Source organism: Dama dama, chromosome 23 (assembly GCF_033118175.1).
Source record: "Dama dama isolate Ldn47 chromosome 23, ASM3311817v1, whole genome shotgun sequence".
Classification (NCBI taxonomy): Eukaryota; Metazoa; Chordata; class Mammalia; order Artiodactyla; family Cervidae; genus Dama; species Dama dama.
In genome coordinates, this window is record NC_083703.1 from 26,689,171 (window position 1) to 26,703,264 (window position 14,094).

The following is a 14,094-nucleotide window of genomic DNA, read 5'->3' on the forward strand; positions in this document are numbered from 1 at the left end:
GACACTGAAGCAACCTGGTGAGCACTTTCTTAGGGGTGCTTCACTCCCTTGAACCATAAATCTATCTCCAATCCTCCTCCCAAATTCCAGCCAGAAGCACAGTTTGTAAACCTATTTTGTTACAGAGAAGCCTAACAGTGTGACTAATCAAAGACTTTCAAGGATAAAAGTACATTTCATTAGGACAAAATTATATGGCAGATGGAAAAAATAAAAATAAAGGACATACTGTCTCCAGATATTACATAAGAATTTTCATGTATTTTTTTGGTAACAGATGAAAATGAGTATCAAGTTGTCTACATGTTTAGATTCCATCAGACACATTTCAAAGTGATGTGTACTTTTCTTTTAAAACATTAACATTTGCAATCTGCTGGAAATTACACCCTTGGCAACCATGGATACTTACATGGAAAAACTGTGGAAGTTATCTTTAAAACAGGTGAGGGAGTGCAGAGCTTTTCAAAATTCTTTGGAAAGAAAGGTGAGCTGTGAGCAAAAATGTTTGAAGACCTCCACTTTAGAGTGTGGTTATTTTTCTTTTTTTTGGCCGCACCACATGTGGGATCTTAATTCCTTGACCAGGAATTATGTTCTTCTGCATTGGAAGCCAGGACTTTTAACCGCCAGACCACCAGGGAAGTCCCAAGTGTTTTGCAAAGATGCTCTTGACAAGTGACTCATTCCTATGAATTTTGTTTCACAGATTTCTTTTCATTGAAGTTTTTTACATTGTGTTTGTTCAAATCTGTTTTTCACTGGATACCCTGAAGAACAATAATTGTGTTAAAGAGTTAATGTTAGTTTGGTTCATCCTCCATCCTGAAGGGGCTGCTCCATCTACTGCTATTAGACACTGGCCTTAAGCAAGTAGACCTCAGGTTGCCATTCGCTGAGAGAACACACCTTGCTGGGACCATGAAAACACGTTTGATTTAAGGCCTCATCTGTTCCCGTTCTCTGCTGCCTTCTCCTCCTTCTGCTTTTTAACATTTAAAAAAAAGTTGGCAAAACTCAAGATTGGCAAGACGGATGAGTGGGAAGGGAACATAATTAGTGAGTAATCCTTAGTCTTCTCTGTGAAGTTATTTTTGTTGTCCTTCCAACCTCCAAATCACAGTTGGGGGGGAAGAGTGGAGAAGAAATGGGTAAGCTGATTATCAAGAGAATCTTTTCCTGATTGGAAAAAGAATTGTGTCCTAGGAGAAAGTGATGGACTCCTATGAATGCTTCCCAGGGAAGCGTTTTCCTTCAATATCTTCACACTCCTTTCTGTTGGTGAACAAGCAAAGCAGCATTTAGTGGCTGGAAGTGGGCAAGTTCACTTCCTTCTTTGTTCTGGGAATGAACCGCAGGGTGACATCGAACAGTGAAAACTGGAAATGTAGCCAGTGAGGCACCGAACTGACATCTACGTATCTGTATTTATTTAACTCACGTTTTAAATTACATCCCACTTGGAAATTTGCTGGCAAAGACAGAGAAACTGCGTTTGTTAGTGATTGATACTGATAAGTCTATACACACAGATTTACATACATATCCACACACATATGCTTTATGGGAATGTTTACCTTTTGGCTCCTTGTGTTAGATGTTCTGACGATCAGCACTGCAGTCCCAAGAACAGCCCAGATGGTTGGTTCATGTTATACAAGCAAGTCTTCAAGCACCAGTGTTTATCAACCAACAACGTAGGCATTGTGACTAAGACGAAATGATCAGGTCTCCAGGGCTGCCCTTGTTGACCTTAGGCTCAATGTGAGGGCCAGAAGGCTGTCACGTCTACACACACAGAGCGGGTGGCTGCAACTGCTGGGCCTGGATGTCTGTCTGGGAGCTCACTGCCCCAGTCCTCCTGGCTGCCCATGTTCAACCCGGGAGCTAGTATTTCTCTTTCTGAAGACCTATATGCGTGTCCTCTGATAGGTGGGCCAAAGGGAACCTGAAAGAACCACAGAGTTTTGTTGAGACACATGCTAGGCTAAACTCACAGCCATCATGGTGCGAATGACCAGGCTGGATGTCCGTCCACTGCTGACCCAGAGCTTTGCAGTGGTTAGACCCTCAGCTTAGGGGAAAGGCACCTCCAGTCACTGGGTATCATTGCCCCTACCCTGGGTCGGCAAGTTGTGAATGGAGATTCCATACGGAGGCTGGAACTTTCTACCCCAAAGCCCCACCTCTGAAGAGCCCAGAGGGGTATACATCCAAGCAGGCTTCAATCTGCTTGCTGTTTTTGGCCAAGTGGGAGGAGGAACGTGGGAGAGCCCAGGACCTTCCCAGAGACGAGGAGGGCCCTGACTTGGTGTGGCTCCTTTCTGAGTGAATTCCGCTGGCTCGGGCACAGATGCTCACAGCTGCGTGAAGGGCGCTGCAGGGGGCATAATGGCCGCTGTGTGTGCCGCAGTACAAACCGTCCCACACAGGCCTGGGCTGGAGGAACAATGGGGCAACAAACAGCCTTCAGAACAATGCACTCATTTCCTGTCCTCACACTGGGCTGAATGAGGCTCAGTAGGCTGGTTCCACCTCACCAAGAGCCCTCCACAGACGCCATCATTTGAGCAGCCCGCTGTTCATCAGGCATGAAAGACACACAGACAAAGAAGAGCAATGACAAGTGTTTGGGATGTTTCTTTTCTCCACCCTGCAAAGCACGATTTAACTTTTTTTTTTTTTTTTAAGGCCCAGATAAAACAGTGTGATAAAAACACTGGAGAGATGTTAGAAGCTATTTCAGTGTTAAGTCTTTCTGACATGAAATGCTTGTGATTCACTATCTCTGATAAAAATATGGGTGTGAAGCTCTCTGGGTTTTTCTGCTTGTCAGCAAGCCAGCTGGCTCTGCCATGACCTCACCTCTCTCTGTCCTGCCCAAGCACCCATCCTCCTGCAGAAGAAAGTCCTACTGGGAGTTGGTTTCAGATTGTTGTTTACTCACTAAGTCATGCCTTTTCATACTGTTCATGGGGTTCTCAAGGCAAGAATACTGAAGTGGTTTGCCAATCCCTTTACCAGTGGACCACATTTTATTAGACCTCTCCACCAAGACCCATCTGTCTTGGGTGGCCCCACAAGGCATGGCTTGGTTTCCCTGAGTTAGACAAGGCTGTGGCCTGTGTGATCAGATTGGCCTGTTGTCCGTGATTGTGGTTTCAGTCTGTCTGCCCTCTGATGCCCTCTGTCAGGGCCTACTGTCTTACTTGGGTTTCTCTTACCTTGGATTTAGGGTATCTCTTCATGGCTGCTCCAGCAAAGCACAGCCCAACTATGCCAAATTTGCTGGCATATCGAGTGCAGCACTTTCACAGCATCATATTTTAGGATTTGAAATAGCTCAACTGAAATTCCATCACCTCCACTAGCTTTGTTTGTAGTGATGCTTCCTAAGGCCCACTTGACTTCACATTCCAGGATGTTTGGCTCTAGGTGAGTGATCACACCATCGTGATTACCTGGGCCATGAAGATCTTTTTTGTACAGTTCTCTGTGTATTCTTCCCACCTCTCTTCTTAACATCTTCTGCTTCTGTTAGGTTCATACAATTTCTGTCCTTTATTGAGCCCATCTTTGCAAGAAATGTTCCCTTGATGTCTCTAATTTTCTTGAATAGATCTCTAGTCTTTCCCATCCTGTTGTTTTCCTCTATTTCTTTGCACTGATTGCTGAGGAAGGCTTTCTTATCTCTCCTTGCTATTCTTTGGAACTCTACTCTACATTCAAATGGGAATATCTTTCCCTTTCTCCTTTGCTTTTCGCTTCCCTTCTTTTCACAGCTATTTGTAAGGTCTCCTCAGACAGTCATTTTGCTTTTCTGCATTTCTTTTTCTTGGGGATGGTCTTGATTCCTGTCTCCTGTACAATGTCACGAACCTCCGTCCATAGTTCATCAGGCACTCTGTCTATCAGATATAGTCCCTTAAATCTATTTCTCACTTCCACTGTATAGTCACAAGGGATCTGATTTAGGTCACACCTGAATGGTCTAGTGCTTTTCTCCACTTTCTTCAATTTCAGTCTGAATTTGGCAATAAGGAGTTCATGATCTGAGCCACAGTCAGCTCCCAGTCTTGTTTTTGCTGACTGTATAGAGCTTCTCCATCTTTGGCTGCAAAGAATATAATCAATCTGATTTTGGTATTGACCATCTGGTGATGTCCATGTGTAGAGTCTTCTCTTGTGTGGTTAGAAGAGGGTGTTTGCTATGACCACTGTGTTCTCTTGGCAGAACTCTATTAGCCTTTGCCCTGCTTCATTCCGTACTCCAAGGCCAAATTTGCCTGTTACTCTGGGTGTTTCTTGACTTCTTACTTTTGCATTCCAGTCCCCTATAATGAAAAGGACATTTTTTTTGGATATTAGTTCTAGGACAACAGACTGGTTCCAAATAGGAAAAGGAGTACATCAAGGCTGTATATTGTCACCCTGCTCATTTAACTTATATGCAGAGTACATCATGAGAAACACTGGGCTGGAGGAAGCACAAGCTGGAATCAAGATTGCCGGGAGAAATACCAGTAACCTCAGATACGCAGATGACATCACCTTTATGGCAGAAAGTGAAGAACTACTTAAGAGTCTCTTGATGAAAGTGAAAGAGGAGAGTGAAAAAGTTGGCTTAAAGCTCAACATTCAGAAAATTAAGATCATGGCATCCAGTCTCATCACTTCATGGCAAATAGATGGAGAAACAGTGGCTGACTTATTTTTCTGGGCTCCAAAAATCACTGCAGATGGTGACTGCAGCCATGAAATTAAAAGACACTTACTCCTTGCAAGGAAAGTTATGACCAACCTAGACAGCATATTAAAAAGCAGAGACATTACTTTGCCAACAAAGTCCGTCTAGTCAAGGCTATGGTTTTTCCAGTGGTCGTGTATGGATGTGAGAGTTGGACGGTGAAGAAAGCTGAGCACCAAAGAATTGATGCTTTTGAACTGTGGTGTTGGAGAAGACTCTTGAGAGTCCCTTGGACTGCAAGGAGATCTAACCAGTCCATCCTAAAGGAGATCAGTCCTGGGTGAGTGTTCATTGGAAGGACTGATGTTGAAGCTGAAACTCCAATACTTTGGTCACCTGATGCGAAGAGCTGACTCATTTGAAAAGACCCTGATGCTGGGAAAGACTGGAGGCAGGAGGAGAAGGGGACGACAGAGGAAAAGATGGTTGAATGGCATCACCGACTTAATGGACATGGGTTCGCATGGACTCCAGGAGTTGGTGATGGACAGAGAGGCCTGGTGTGCTGTGGTTCATGGGGTCGCAAGGAGTTGGACACGACTGAGCGACTGAACTGAACTGAACACTAAGTCATGTCTGACTCTTCGTGACTTCATGGACTGTAGCCCTCCAGGCTTCTCTGTCCATGGGATTTCCCAGGCAAGAATACTGGAGTGGGTTGCCACTTCCTTCTCCAGGGGCTCTTCCCGACCCAGGGATAGAACCCGAGTCTTCAGCACTGGCAGGTGGATTGTTTACCTCTGAGCCACCAGAGAAGCCTTAACTTGAATAGCTCCCATATAATGACAATGATAATAGTAACAGCCAACAGCTACTTAAGCACTTAAGTAGTAGGCCTGGTTCTAATTCCCTGAACCCTCACCAGAACCCTATGAGGTGAGTAGCATTCTTGGCCTGATTTTACAGATAAGGAAACTGAGGCATGGAGAAGGTGAACAACTTTCCTTTTGGCCATGCTGCATGGCTTATGGAATGTTAGCTCCCAGACCGGGGATCAAACCAGCACCCCCTGGAAGGGAAACGGGAAGTCTGAGGTTGACCAACTTGCCCAAGTTCATAACTTGCCTTCTCAGATACATACCCAGCGTCTCCTGTGAAGCCACCTGTGCAGGTAATCTCCTCCTCCCCATGTCTGTGATGGAATGGCATCCATAGCTCTTGCACGAGACAGGCACGTCTCAGGGGGGCGTTGAGAGGGCTTCCAGGGCAGGCAGTGTTTTGAGTAGATACAAGAGAGGAAGGGGGAAGAAGTCTTGTTAATCTGAGTAGGGAAGGCATTTGGAGCGGCAACCCCAAAATGCTGCTTATATTCATGTCTGCCCATTATTCAAACACAAGGAGACCCTCCATAGATCTGTTCAGAAGGCCATGCCCCACACGTAGAGTGCTCCTGAGTGTTGGGGCTGGCCGGGCCGACCGTGAGTATCCAATATGCCTCCAGACTGCTGATGATGGTGGGAGGGTTTCAGAGGGGTCAGATAGTAGCAGCAGGAAAGGAGAGGGCAGACTGGGGGACATCGCTTAAGACAGAAATATGCCCGTGGGACTCTGGACCTAAAAGAGCCTTTAGACATGGTCCAGCCACTGCCTCATTTTGTAAGTGAAGGGCCGGGGGCTCAAGGGTGAAACCCCAGCAAAACCAAGGTCCGCTTCTCCACCTGCAGAAAAGAACAGACCAGGAGCCTTCCCTGGAAGGCTAAGACTGAGCCTTCCAATGCAGGGGATCTAGGTTTGATCTCTGGTCAGGGAGCAAGGATCCCACATGACTTGTGGCCTAAAAACCAAAACATTAAAAAGAAAAAGGAGCAGTATTGTAACACATTCAATAAAGACTTTAAAAATAGTCCACCTTAAAAAATCTTAAAAAGAGAGAACAAAACAAGTTAGAACTATTTGTCAAATACTCACTGAAGCCCAAATGCTGTGCTAATTGATGTCTTGGCAAAAATATAACAGGAAGGAGACTGAAGACACGATTCCTCCCCTCTCGAGGCTTACAATTTCCCTGGGGATTACACACGATCCATAAAATTGACCACTGGTCAAAAAGAGACCACCTGACTCTTCCCTCATGAATCCAATCACAGTAAGAACAGGAGACATGAGTTCGAGGGAGGATCAGGTTAGAGCCATGGAACCTGGGAAGGGGGTCTATTAATAGAAGTGCACCTGGCTTCCTACTGAGGTAGACAAGACGGCTGTGAATTTGTAGAGAGAAAGTAAAAAACATGCAATGTGGAAATAAATACCTCTTGTGCCGAAGGACAAAGGAGCCATCAGTGAGAGCCACCCACACAGGCCGCAAACAGGCTTGTCTGGCGGGCACGGAGAGTGGTGAGAAATGATGTCATGAAGTGAAACTGGCATTAAAAGCGTTTGTTACACCATGAGGCAGCTGGCCCTCAGGAATCTGCCCTGGTTTCATGGCGCTGAGGAACAAACCAGTCATAGGCAACACCACGAGAGGGGTCCACGCACCGTTTCCCAGCACATCACCACCGTCCCAACCAGGAAGTGACCTAATGGTGTCAGGAATGGTGATGGCACTTCTCACAGTCATCCAGGCGTGATGCTGGGCTCACACGACACATTGAGTAAGACAGATGCAGCCCTGATGGGGTGCGTGCTTTCCACAGGTGTGCTGAGTCACAGGCGTTCAGCAGAAAGTCAGCACTTTTTATGTCACTCAGAAGTAAGGAGGTCTAGCAATACTCAGATGCAGTAAACAATCAGTGTATCTCGTGGATGTTTAAAGGTGTGAATAAAGTCCTGGGTTTATCCTGCCCTGTCACCGACTCCAGTGGAGAGACAGGCCTCCATGCGTCACTCTTCCTGCTCTGCTGGCGGGGAGTGGGGTAGTGTGTGGTGGCCGTCCTGTGTGGTACCCCCATGTCTAGGTGTGCTGCCTCCCCGTAGAAGTTGTGGAAGAAAAGGTTCCCCTGCCATACAGCATACAGAAGGTTTATCAGGGGGCTGCTGTAACAAACTGTTACATGTTCAGTGACTTAAAACAATACAAATGTGCTATTTTGCAGTTCTGGAAGCCAGAAGTTCAAAACAACTCTGACCAGACTAAATCAAGAGGCTTCTTTCTTTAAGAAAAACAAAAATATGTATTTATTTGGCTGATTCGGGTCTTAGCTGTGGCACTTGGAAACTTCATTGTGTCCTGTGGGTCCTTTCACTGTGGTATACAGATTGTCTCATCGCGGTGCGCACAGGCCCAGTTGCTCATCGCACGTGGGACCCCAGTTCCCTGACCACAGATCGAGCCCAAGTCCCTTGCATTGCAAGGTGGATTCTTAACCACTGGACCACCAGGAAAATCCCCAAGGTGTTCCTTTTAGAAACTCTAGGGGACAATCCATTTCCTCACTGGTTCATTTCTAGAGACGTCCTCCATTTCTTGGCTCATGGCCTCTTCCTCCACCTTGAGAGCCCCCTGGGGAGCATCTCCAAATTTCTGTCTCTGACCTCTTCTTCTGCCATTGCATCCTTCTCTGACTCTTCTGCTCTTCTCTGATGAAGATCCTTATGATTACAATGGGTCCACCTGAACAATCCAGGATAATCTTCCTGTCTTAACATCCTTAATTTAAAATCAGCTGCAAAGTCCCTTTTGCCACGTGTGGCAATGCACTCACTATGGGCGTGAGGGCGTGGATATCTTTGGGGGACCATCGTTCTGTTGATGGCACAAGAACAGATGAACTGCACATTGCACAGACATTAGCACTTACTTCTAGAGCCCTTGCTCACCATGTGACCTTGCCTCGATTGTTTTCCTGCTGAACAGCTCTGCCCTGAACCTTCTCTACATTTAATGACATTCGACTTCACCAAGAGGCCTCTCTGGATGGAAGCAGCTTTAGCAGGCTGGACTCAGAGAGAAGCCCAGTGTTTGATGCAAGTAAACATCCCAGGCCATCTCTTTTTCTCAAGTTAATTATAAGCATCTTGATGTTTGCTATTGCCGATAGGTTTACCAATTTTCTATTAATGAATTTTTCCTCATAGCTACACAATGAGGCCTGTCTCTTCTGGGTGAACAGATGAATAAAAGCAAGGCCTGGAAAGGACTGGCTGGGCCTGAAAGTAGAGCTTAGTGATGCAGAAGTCAGAATTACTTGGGTTTGGAATTTTGGCTTCAGCATTTCACGCCTTTGCCTCTAACTGAAAGAGTGGAACCTCTCAGGTCTTACTTGTTTAAGTTACAGCTTAGAGTTACAAAGAGATCAAAATTCTTGCATTCGTCCTCTGTTAGCACATGTCCCTTTTATGGGCTTTGAACAAAGCTGTGTGACCCTGGGTAAGCGATTTAATCTCTCTGATACTCATTCCCTTATCTCTGAAGTGGAGATGCCAATTCCTACCTCTGAGTTTTGTGCTAAATAATTACATCGAGTTATTGTTAAGTTCTCACATAGCCCTTGATCACAGTGTGCGTGTGTGCATGCTTAGTCACGTCCAACTTTTTGTTACCCCATGGACTGCTGCCCGCCAGGCTCCTCTGCTCATGGGATTTTCCAGGCAAGAATGCTGGAGAGGGTAGCCATTTCTGCCTCCAGATCTTTGTGGCCCAGGGATCGAACCTGCGTCTCCTGCATCTCCTGCACTGGCGGGTGAATTCTTTACCCCTTTGCCACCTGGGAAGCCCCACGATAGTTGCAGCCAAATCTTTCATGAAATGTCAACACTCCCAGTGTCTGGGCTTGAATCTTTCATGAGATGCTTTGTTATGCTCATGACAGATCTCTTTTGAATGCAATTATAAGGATTTGTGCAATCACTCAGTAGCTATATACTATTAGTCATTTTCTCAGGCTATTGATGAATATTCTTCACATAACAGAGCCAAAATTCTTACTAAAGATAAGACAAATTACATTGATTTCTTTTTTCAGTCAACCACCTCTGTCTTTCAATATTAGGAGATTAGATAAGTCAGAGCAGTTTTCATTAAAAAATCTTAAGAGATTAGTACTCAGTTATCTGTTGTTTTGTAATTCATTTGGTGAGTATTATTTCTAATATAATATATGTAATATATATATGTAACTGTTTTATATATATATATATATAACTACATATATATATATGTAACTGTTCATTTTGTTACATTTAAATCTTATTGTGTTTTTAAGGACCCCTATCCTTAATCACTTTCTTGGCCAAATTATTATGCAATTTTTTCATATAAAAATGGAAATACTAAAATGAATTTACATCTATAGGATGCCTGTCAAAAAATTATTTTACAGTTTTTTATGTTTCAAACTTAAAGCACCTTAACAGAAATAAAACTGCTCATTCAAAGTCTTCTTAATTTATTCCAGATACTGTCAGTGGGAAGACATGTATTTCTGTCTCTGTAATCAAGGTATGCTACTGCCTGCTGTTCATCATCTCATATTTTCCCATGTGGCTAGCTAGCATTTTATAATCTTTAAGAATCTGTGCAAGCAGGCCTACATTCAATTATGCATTATGACGACTGAATAGTCAATTCCTTCACTAATCCTATTAGTAGGGAAATGAGGGGCACATCATCTTTCTGTGGCAGATCTCATCTTCTGGTTTCTGAAAATGGCCACAGCAATATATATGCCATCTCACTTGATTTTCTCTTTTTTTGGCAGCACCATGTGGCATGGGGGATCTAGTTCCCGGACCAGGGATCAAACCTACGCCTCCTGCATCAGAAGTGAGGAGTCTTAACCATTGGACTGGCCAGGGAAGTCCGTCAGTTGATTTTCTTACAATATGATGTTGCTATTTTCTTTTTTTAAAGAAAGAAATCACATTTTATTTATTTATTTGGCCATATCTCATGGCTTGAGGGATCTTAGTACCCCCAACAGGGATCAAACCTGGAACTTCTGCAGTAAAGGCAGGAAATCTTGCTATTTGTCCTCAGTGGTGGAAATCTGTGTTCCCTCCCCTTGAATGCAGGAAAATCCCTGTATCTGCTTTGACTCATAGAATGTGATAGTAGCGAGCCTGTCGCATAAGCAGTGATACAGCATCCACCTGCTTCTGTCTCTGTACTTGCCTAGGGAACCCAGCTGCCATGTTGTGAGGAAGTCCAAACCACATGGAGACACCACACAGAATTCCAGCCTTAGCTGAGGTTCAGGCTAAAGGCCAACATCAACCACCAGACAGGCTTTCAGATCACAGCTACCCATAGAACTTTCTGCATTATGGATATTTTCTGTTTGTGCTTACTACCATATGAGGCCATGGAGCAACTACAATGTAGTTAGTGTGAATGAAAAGTAAATTTTAACTTCAGTTCATTTAAATTCAAGTAACTGCACATGGCTAATGGCTGCCACACTGGATAGGTTAGCCCTCAGCCTTTGCATCTTCTTGCAGAAGCAACCATCATCATGGAGCAGAAACGAGCCATCCCTACTGGGCTCTCTCCACACTCCTAGCTCTTGGAAGCATGCAAGAGAAATAATTATTGTTGGTTTAAGCCACTCAGTTTTGGGGTAATTTGTTATACAGCTGTCGATAATGAATACACTCTACTATTTTGCTTTATTTTTTTGTTCTCTATAGCAAATAAAGATACACAAGCCTCTTCCATCTTGTGTGTGTGTGTGGCTGTGCTGGGTCTTTGTTGCTGTGAGTGGACTTTCTCTAGTGGCAGCAAGCGAGGGCTACTCTCTAGTTGTGGTTTGAGGGCTTCTCATTGCAATGCTTCTCCTGTTGCAGAGCATTGGCTCCAGGGCTCAGGCTTCAGTGGCTGGGGCAGAAGTGAGAAGTCTTAACCACTGCACTGGACAGGCTTAGCTGCTCTGTGGCATGTGGGATCTTCCCAGACCAGGGATCCAACTGGTGTCCCCTGCACTGGCAGGAGGATTCTTATCCACTGTACCCCTAGGGATCCACAAGCCTGTTACACTTTTCAAAAACCTTGTAGCTATGGTGTCTCTTCAGAGCCAGATTTCTTGAACAAGTTGCCTACACTTCACCATCCTTACTCATAGCTTACTCACTAGTCCACACCCACTAGGATCTGGATATGGATGAGGTCACCGTACCATTAGTTCAGGCTTATTCCTCTCACTTGGAAAATGCGGTGCTCCAGCACCCACCCTGTCTTTTTCCCTACCTGTTTCTAAGTAAATCTCACTCTGGCAGAAAAAGCCACCTCAGGCTTCCCTGGTAGCTCGGCTGGAAGAATCCACCTGCAATGCAGGAGACCCCAGTTCAATTCGTGGATCAGGAAGATCCTCTGGAGAAGGGATAGGTTACCCACTCCAGTATTCCTGGGCTTCCCGGGTGGCTCAGACAGTAAAGAATCCGCCACAATACAGGAGACCTAGGCTCGATCCCTGGGTTGGGAAGATCCCCTGGAGGGCATGGCAACCCACTCCAGTATTCTTGCCTGGTGAATCCTGGAAGAGATGGGATTCTTCTGGGAATGGACAGAAGAGCCTGGCAGGCTACAGCCCTCTGGGTTGCAAAGAGTCAGAAACGACTGAGCAACCAAGCCCAGCACTCAGCACTCCTGGATGAGAAATTGCTAAAACAAACAAACAAAAAATGCACTCTTTTCTGGTAGACTAGCAAAAGATACCCCTTTAAGACACCCTTACCTGAAGCCTGACACAGACCGAGGCTGGACAAGTGGAATGTGGGTGGATTTCAGCCCCTCCTCCCCCCACCCTCCCCGGCCCAGGGCCAGCCATCCTCACCCAGTGCACCAGCATCATGGAACAGCGTGACTCAGGTGATTGCTGTTTCTGGGGCACCCGGAGCTTTCTCACACATGGTCACCAACACTCAGCTCATGGGGTGCTCTGGCCCCCTGTGGACACCTGTGGCCCATGAAGTCTCTTGAGGGGACATCTCATGAAGCACCCTGGATGTGAACTCCCTTCCCAGCTCAAGAACTCCCCCAACTCTTCCCATCCCAAGAGCAAAGTCCTTGGGGTCTTCAAAGGGAGATGTCTTCCTAGGACTCCTCCCCGTGGCAAAGCTGCACCAGGATCCTCGGTGAAATGCAGGGACCCACCCGGCTGCTCCACTGTGTAGCATGAAGACTGCTAGGAAAACAGCTCTTCCTGAGGGCATCTTTCTCTGCTCCACAGCGTTCAGATCCACTCACGGGGCATGACTGGGGCCGCGGACCACGCAGCCCTCCCTAGCGCATCCTCCTTCCTTACTCTGTACACCTCCAGCATCAACTCCCAGAGTCCCTCCTGTGATCCTCTTTTCCCTTCACGAAGCTCGCTGGCCCACCAGGCCTCAGATGTCATCAGGGGACCCAAAGGAACTTTATGATGGTAAAGTAAGTAAAACTCCCAAATGCTATTTTTTGCCCAAATTAGCCAGACATCTGGGTGGAGGTGTGGTTTAGGGTTTCAATTTCCTAGAACATAGTAACTCGATTACAAAAATGGGGCGATATTTCCATGACAGCAGGTCTTCAGAAGTGGGATGGGTTACCTTCTGTGTCCGCTGGGCCGATCCAAGTTCATGGCACAGGAGGCTGGGGAGGTGGCTGTGTTCATAGTCTCCGCAGGCCTGAGACACAGCAAAACAAGTGATACTCAAAGATATCCAAAGGTTAAAAACAACAAAATTCTGTAAAGCAATTATCCTTCAATAAAAAAAAATAAATTAAGAAAATCCAAAAAGACACATTAGGATCTGACCCTCACACAGTTCAGCTTGGGGACACCTGGTTCAATATGTGAAATGTTCCAGTCCAATAAGGGCCAGTTTATAACGAGGGGTTCTGAACTGTTTGAAAGATCCCAAAGTGTTAGTAAGTATGTTGATTGTAACCAAATGCAAATTTTTCCAGGGAAACATGCCACACACTTCTTCCCCCTTATTACTCAGCTTTGGGACACTAAATTAATAAATGCATTGGCTGTTAATCAGATGATATGCTTTTACATTTTTGGTCTAGGTTGAATAAACTCAGTGGTACTAAACAGATTAGAGTTTTCAAGAGAAAAGGAAATAATATTCTTCCCAAGATTATGTTCTTGGATATCACTGTCAAAATGTTGTCTGACTAGAAAACATTTCAGGAATGATTACCTTTCTTGTGTGTTTAATGGATTTTTCTTCTTCAGTATTAACTCTCATAATTCCTTCTCAAAATCTTGTGAAGTAGATCTATTTCCTTTCTAATCTGAATAAACCTACAGTCCTCAAAAATGATACTGATGGTTACTAAAATAGAACATTTTCAAGAAAAATCTTTCAATCATACATACTTTCTGGATAATTTTATATTTAAAATCAAATGTCTTTAGATTTTTCTAGGTCCTCTGATATAAATGTGGCAGAGTGGGAAATTATATTTAGAAGATTTATGT

General features: G+C 45.0%; 1 protein-coding gene and 1 long non-coding RNA gene across 2 annotated transcripts in view; both read right to left on the reverse strand.

Annotated features, from left to right (window-relative positions):
- Positions 1-346: 346 nt before the first annotated feature.
- On the reverse strand, positions 347-9,549 carry LOC133044666 (uncharacterized). Its single transcript, XR_009690018.1, has 3 exons — positions 5,829-9,549; positions 3,225-4,334; positions 347-1,948 (listed from the first exon to the last, which is right to left on the reverse strand). It is a non-coding gene; the product is annotated as an uncharacterized LOC133044666 (long non-coding RNA).
- A 3,381-nt stretch (positions 9,550-12,930) lies between these two features.
- Positions 12,931-14,094, reverse strand: part of PRTFDC1 (phosphoribosyl transferase domain containing 1) — a 97,139-nt gene continuing 95,975 nt past the window's right edge. The window contains exon 8 of the mRNA XM_061126221.1: positions 12,931-13,288. Coding sequence (XP_060982204.1) covers positions 13,272-13,288 — 17 coding nt within the window. The 3' untranslated portion in view covers positions 12,931-13,271. The remainder of the gene's footprint in view (positions 13,289-14,094) is intronic.